At 36.0% G+C, this 7,046-nt stretch overlaps 1 protein-coding gene across 1 annotated transcript in view; it reads right to left on the bottom strand.

Moving 5' to 3' along the window:
* Cbr-dic-1 overlaps positions 1 to 7,046 on the bottom strand; it is a gene marked incomplete at both ends in the record, with an annotated part of 12,384 nt that overhangs the window by 1,777 nt on the left and 3,561 nt on the right. Inside the window, 10 exons of the mRNA XM_045236195.1 lie at positions 428 to 699; positions 896 to 990; positions 1,039 to 1,139; positions 2,099 to 2,221; positions 2,617 to 2,805; positions 3,800 to 4,020; positions 4,878 to 4,944; positions 5,476 to 5,644; positions 6,315 to 6,366; positions 6,490 to 6,706. Of these exons, the coding sequence (XP_045096831.1) occupies positions 428 to 699; positions 896 to 990; positions 1,039 to 1,139; positions 2,099 to 2,221; positions 2,617 to 2,805; positions 3,800 to 4,020; positions 4,878 to 4,944; positions 5,476 to 5,644; positions 6,315 to 6,366; positions 6,490 to 6,706 (1,506 nt within the window). The remainder of the gene's footprint in view (positions 1 to 427; positions 700 to 895; positions 991 to 1,038; positions 1,140 to 2,098; positions 2,222 to 2,616; positions 2,806 to 3,799; positions 4,021 to 4,877; positions 4,945 to 5,475; positions 5,645 to 6,314; positions 6,367 to 6,489; positions 6,707 to 7,046) is intronic.

Here is a 7,046-nt window from a genome sequence, read left to right as displayed (position 1 = left end):
TCTGTGTCTGTCTGTCCGAATTTCCAGATTTCCAGATGTCCGGATTTCCAAATTTTGAAAATCCAGATTTCCGGATGTCCGAATTTCCGGATTTCCAGATGTCCGAATTTCCAGATTTCCGGATGTCCGAGTTTCCAGACTTCCAGATTTCCGGATGTCCGAATTTCCAGATTTCAAGAATACTCTAGATTTTCAAAAGTTCCAGTTTTTCGAAAATCAGGATTTCCAGATTTTCTGGTTTCCGGGTATTCAGAATTCAAGATTTCTAGGTTTCCGGATGTCCATAGAAGCTTTTTAAAGCGATGCTGTCTGTTTGTTTGTCCGGATGTCCACTTTTCCAGCCAAAACCCTAATTTAAGGCTCTTTTTTTCTATTTTTTAGAATTCTTTCAGTCAGTCAGTCAGTCTGTCCAGATGTCCTCCCATACCTCATCAATCCCCGCACCCAGTCCTTTCAATTTGTACGGATTTCCAAACGCATGCGTTCGATCCTTCTCCTCATCGATCTTTCGCATCGGTTGGCCATAGAATTTCAGACGGGCCTGCAAAATTGGGAATTTCAGATTTTTTGGAATTTCAGCTTTTTTTGGAATTTCAGATTTTTTTGGATTTTCAGATTTTTTTGGAATTTCAGCTTTTCTTACCGCTTGATATGGCTCGTATTCTCCCATCAGCTTTTGTGGCATATTGTGCAGTTCTTCTGCAACAAAAATCGTTGAAAAATAAGTGACATTTTGAATTTTCGGGGGATTACTGTAGTTTTGAAAAATCGTTTTTTAGTCTAAAAATCGGGATTTTCCGACCAAAAACAGGATTTTCAGCTAAAAAATCGATTTTTAGCCATTTTCCGCTGGTGAAATGAGCAATATTGGGTTACTGTAGTCTAGGAAGCTTACCCAGCGTATTGAATCTCGGCCGATCACCCAGACGAGCCATATCGAGAAGCGACGCTTTGTTCGGATTGAAGAGCATATCCACGTTGGCTTGGATTCTGGAAATCAAAGGATTACGGTATTTTAGGCGCTACAGTAATCCAAACCTGTTCAATTTGCTAACGATATCCTCCACAGAGCCCATGTACGGATTACGGTAGGATGTGTCCAATTGGGCATCGGATACGGTAGGTGGGTAGAGGGGAATCTGCAAAAATGGGGGGTTTTTTTTAGCTGAAATTGGTTGAAAATAAGCATTTTACTCGCTAAAAATTAGCTAAAAATCACTACAAATGACAAAATTTTTTGAAATTTTATGACTTTTTGGGATTTTTTGGTGCCAAAATTACAAAATTTGATGATTTTTCGGGAATTTTGAAGCCAAAATTATTTATTCTTACGATTTTTGGGGAATTCTGGAGCTAAATTTTCAAATTTCTATGATTTTTGGGATTGTTTTGGAGTCAAAATTGACAATTTTCATGAATTTTTTTGGTTTTTTGAAGCCAAAATTAAACATTTTGATGATTTTTTGGGGGTTTCTGGTGCTAAAATTCTCTATTTTAACGATTTTCGGGAATTTCTGGAGCTAAATTTTTCAATTTTTATGATTTGCAGGGTTTTTTTGGTGCTAAAATTCCCTATTTTAACGATTTTTGGGGATTTCGAGAGCTCAATTTTCAAATTTTCATGACTTTTTTGGGATTTTCGGATTCAAAATTTTGAAATTTTATAGTTTTTTGGGATGTTTCGGAGCCAAAATCGACAATTTTAAGGATTTTGGTGAACATTTTGAAGCCAAAATTACAAAATGTTAATGATATTCAGGGTTTTTTGGTGCCAAAACTATCAATTTTGACGATTCTAGGAGCCAAAATTCCGATTTTTTGGTAATAATTGGATATTTTTGGAGCCAAAATCAAGAATTTTAGCAATTTTTATGCTTTTTTGAAGCTAAAATCGACAATTTTTATGATTTTTGGAGTTTTTTGAAGCCAAAATTAAACATTTTGATGATTTTTTGGGGATTTCTGGTGCTAAAATTCTCTATTTTAACAATTTTCGGGGATTTCTGGAGCTAAATTTTTCAATTTTTATGATTTTTCGGGGTTTTTTGGTGTCAAAATTACAAAATTTCAACGATTTTCAGCAATTTTTCAGCCAAACCTTGAAATCTCCGGCATAAATTGGCGTCGATTCGACCTCATTCAGCATTCGCTCCTCATAATCATCATCGTCCCCTCCTAGACCTATAATCGAGGTTCTTGACGTGATTCGTTCGATTCGAATCTGCAAAAAATACATTTTAAGCTGAGCAATCGAGCTGGAAAGTGATTTTCAGCGTTTTTCAGGCCATTTTCCATCAATTTTGGGCTATTTCAACTCATTTTCGAACTGAAATGAGCTATTTCGGCTGAAAATCGCCTAAAAATAGCAAATTTTGGACTTGTAAAGCTCAATTTCTGAAACTTTTGGCTTGTTTGAATCGATTTTGGGCACGTTTCAGTCAATTTTGAAGGATTTTCAGCCATTTTCAAGGGGGTTTTAAACCAAAAATAGCTCAAAAATGGCTTTTCTAGGCCATTTTAGCCTATTTTTCTTGGATTTTCTGACTGAAATCGCTCAAAAATAACGACTTTTGAGCGATTTTTCCACTTTTTTTCGATTCCAAAAAAGCTACCTACCGACGGATTTGCCAATTTGGTCCCTTTCGATTCATTCAACTTGCATTCAATCAATATTTTATCATATTCCTCTTTCGCCTTCACTTTCAGCCGATTCAGATTGCTCAGCAGTTGGCCCGCGTAGATATTGCTCATCGAACTACTGTAGTCCACTTTTACTTTGATCTTGTCCAGAGAGTTTCGCATTGGCTGCAAATTGGTCGATTTTAGGGGTTTCTGGAGCTAAAATTTGAGCTTTTTCAATGATTATTCAGTGAAAAATGGGGGTCATTTTTCATCCAAAATTGTATTATATTGGGGTGTTTTTGGTCCAAAAATCCAAAAGTTTTGGAGCCAAAAATTTTATGTGATTTTTTTTCTTTTTTTTTTCGAAACCAAAATTGACCATTTATTGGGTTTTTTTTCGGAAAATTTTAAGCTAAAATTCGTCATTTTTAAGCTGAAATTCGCCATTTTTGAGTCAAAATGGACCATTTAAAGCCAAAATTGACTATTTTTGAGCTAAAATTCATCATTTTCGAGCCAAAATAGACATTTTTCGAGCCAAAATTGACCATTTTCGAGTCGAAATTCATCATTTTTACGCCAAAATTGACACTTTTGGGCGAAAATCAATCGTTTTTGAGCCACAATTCGTCATTTTTGAGCAAAAATTGACAATTTTTGAGTGAAAATGACCGATTTTTCAGTCAAAATTTGGGTATTTTTGATTTGAAAAATCGAAAAAATGAGAGTTTTGAGCCAAAATTCATCATTTTAAAGCTAAAATTCGTCATTTTTAAGCCGAAATTCACGATTTTTGAGGTGAAATTGAATATTTGTACATTTTGAGCTTTATTTTTGGGGTTTTTGGAGCAAAAAATCTGAAATTTTAATGATTTTTAGAGTGTTTTTAAAGCAAAAATCTCAAATTTTTGACAACTTTTTTGGGTGTTTTTTAGAATCAAAATTTCAGATTTTTAGGATTTTTAAAGGGCTTCCGAATTGTTGAATTTTCATGTATTTTAGTCAAAATCAATCATTTTCAGCCGGTTTTTTTTGAGTTTTCTGGTCTACAATTTTCTGGGAAAAAAGTATCATTTTTGGGTGATTTGGACCCAATTTTCGGTCATTTTTAGTGCTATTTTTGGAAGTTTGCTGATTTTTTGCTCCAAAAATGGGTCATTTTCAGCCACAAACTTACTGTAAAATAATAATAAGGAACGGTCTGAAAGTACGAGTCCAATTTGGATCTCCAAACTTGTGACGTCGTCAGAATCGGCTCTTTGACGACTTCTTCGATTAGCGGGTAGAATTGTGGGAAATTGAATGGGAGGAGGATCAGAGTGACTCCAGTACCAAATGTATTCATTCTTAGACACCCGAATGGGGCGGTTGGACCATTTGACGAGCCTTCAAGAAGGTCTGCAAGAAGGAAAATTGGGTTACTGTAGGTAGCAAAAATGGGCGAAAAATCGAAAAAAAACAGGTGAAAAACGGCGGGGTCCAAAACGCACCAAATGTCTATTTTTCTGATCATTTTTGAACTTTTCCGACTATTTTCAGTCATTTTAAGCTCATCGTGGACCATTTTAAGCTATTTTCAAGCCATCTTAGACCTATTTCAAGCCATTTTAGACTAATTTTGAGCTATTTCAAGCCATTTTAGGCTAGTTTTAGACCATTGTAAGCAATTTTAGCCCAATTTTGAGCCATTTTAACCATTTTAAGCCGATTTTTTTTAAAAATCATTTTAGGCCCGTTTTGGTAAATTTTTGACCAACTTTAAGCTATTTTTAAGCCGTTTTCAGCTCATCTTGGAGCATTTTAATCCTATTTTAAGCAATTTTAGACTAATTTCGAGCTGTTTAAAGCCATTTTTGGCGGCTGGTTTTGGACCATCTTCAGCAACATTCCAGTCATTTCAATTCGATTTTCAGTCAATTTCGGATTTTTTTTTTCAAACCGGAAAATCCTATTTTTGGGTCATTTTAAGCCATTTTATAGGACAATTTAGAGCACATTTTCAGCATTTTTCACTCAAATTTCGATCATTTTTAGTTGATTTTCGGCCAATTTTGGGGCTATTCTGGTCAAATTTCAGTCATTTTTAGGCATTTTCAGCTCAATTCTCGTCCAAAATTCAGCAAGACACATTTTGAGCTATTTTAGGGCTAATTTTGAGCTCATCTTGGACGATTTTAAGCTATTTTTAAGCCATTTTAGGCTAATTTCGGATCAGTTTAGGATTAATGGGAGGAGAATCAGAGTGACTCCAGTACCAAATGTATTCATTCTTAGACACCCGAATGGAGCAGTTGGACCATTTGACGAGCCTTCAATGAAGGTCTGCAAGAAGGAAAATTGGGTTACTGTAGGTAGCAAAAAATGAGAAAAATTGAAAAAAAAATGGTCCAAAAATGATGATTTTGTCGTCAAATTCATTCAAAACATACAGAATTTCTCGGTTTTTAGGCGAATTTGAGCTCATTTTCAGCCATTTTTCTCCAATTTCTGAACATTTTCAGTTGATTTTCAGCCATTTTCAGACAATTTGGCTGCAATTTCAGCTGATTTTCAGTCATTTTTCAGTCATTTTTCAGCATATTTTTAGTCGATTTTTGACCAGATTTTTCAAGTTTGAGCCATTTTCAGCCGAATTTTAGCATATTCTCAGATTTTTCCAGCCGATTTTTTTTTAAATTTAACCGTTTTCAGCCAATTTTAAGCCAATTTTTTCATTTCTCAGCATATTTTTAGTCGATTTTCGACCAGATTTTCAAATTTTCAGCCTATTTCCAGCCATTTTACGCTAATTTTGGACCGTTTTAGCCCGATTTTCAGCATTTTCAGCCATTTCCAGCAAATTTCCAGTCTTACCCAAATAGTCATATCCTTCTTTTTCTGCAATAAATCCATAATTAGGTCCGTTACACCGCCCGGTTCTAGCTCCAGCTTATCAACGGGTATTTCCGATCGGATAGTTAGTGGAAGAGCCATTGGAGCACATAGAATCATTGGATGGGCGGTACGTTGAGGGAGTTGGTCCCTGAAAATCGAAAATTGTGATTTTCCGATAGATTTGGATCAATTTTCAGCCTATTTTCGACCAAATTTAGCCTATTTTTAACGAATTTCAACCATGTCTTCAGACTAGTTTCAGGTCATTTTAATGATTTTTTCAGCCAATTTGGACGATTTTCAGCCTTTTCCAGCTCATTTTCTAACAATTTTAGGCTTATTTTGAACACTAAAAACGTTATTTAAGCCAATTTAGCCTCAATTGCAGCTTTGTTGGACGATTTCAGGCATTTTCAAGCGTCTGAAATGCTCCAAACACCATGAAAACGGTCTAAAACGATTTTCAATAAATTTATCACCGGGCGGACTCGAACCCGGATCGTCAGATTGGTAAATCCAGGAACCACTGAGCCAAGTGTGCATTTTTTTATAAAATGTGCGAAATTTCGATTTTCAGGGTTTCTAGGGGTTCCCAAGGCGTTTTTGAACGTTTTCGAGTGAATTTTCAAGCTTTTTCAAGCTTTTTAAGGGGTTTCTAGACAATTTTTTGCTTATTTTCAGCTCATTTTCAGTCAAACGTCCACTCACAAGCCTCTCGTAGGGAAATAGCTCTCGGGAATCGGCCAATGACACGTCACGGGTCTTCCTTGATTGTTGGATCGAGAAATTAGATTTGTGACTGGTTTCTTGGCATTCACATTGTCGAAACGACGTTTGATACGTAGTACTCATCGTTTGTGATGTTTCCAGCTGTAAAATCTTTCCCAAGGGGTTACTGTAGTCCTTACAATTAGACTGAGCAATATTGGAAAATGCCTTTTTTTTAACCAAAAAATTGGGGCCATTCAGCCAAAAAATCCAAGAAAAACTTACGTAAATGCGGCAAGCACCCGAAACGAACGCCAACTTTGTGCTGATTAGATTGCGACAGAATATAATCAATGGAAGTTTGAATTTGACGGAGTGAGACGATTGCAAAACTTCGGCCACCGGTTAGACCACAGACTCTTTCGATTATAGGCACATCTATATCGATATTAGCCAATTGGGATGGTGTCGGACGGTATGGTGATGATGGAATGCGGAAGACCTGGAAAAGAAAGGCGGAAGTCGCTTTTGAAGCGAGTTACATCTTGGTGGCCTAGAAATACAAATGTCATGAAACTAAGCCATGGTGTGATAGGTTTTGAAAAAGTATGCTTTGGGACCTCCATATCAGTTTTCAGATTCGAAAAATATCGATTTTGAAACGAGTTATGGCCATTTTTGGTTCGGTGGCCTAGAAATACAATTGTCGTAAAACTAGGCCATGGTGTGTTAGGCTTTAAAGAGTATGCTTTGGGACCTACATATCTGTTTTCAGATTCGAAAAAAGCCAATTTCCAAGCGAGTTATGGTCATTTCAAGTTTGGAACGATATGGCCTAGTTT

The sequence above is a fragment of the Caenorhabditis briggsae genome, assembly GCF_000004555.2.
Source record: "Caenorhabditis briggsae complete genome, chrIV, whole genome shotgun sequence".
Taxonomy (NCBI): Eukaryota; Metazoa; Nematoda; class Chromadorea; order Rhabditida; family Rhabditidae; genus Caenorhabditis; species Caenorhabditis briggsae.
The sequence above is the reverse complement of the archived record's forward strand: the minus strand, read 5'-3'. Positions and strand labels throughout refer to the sequence as shown.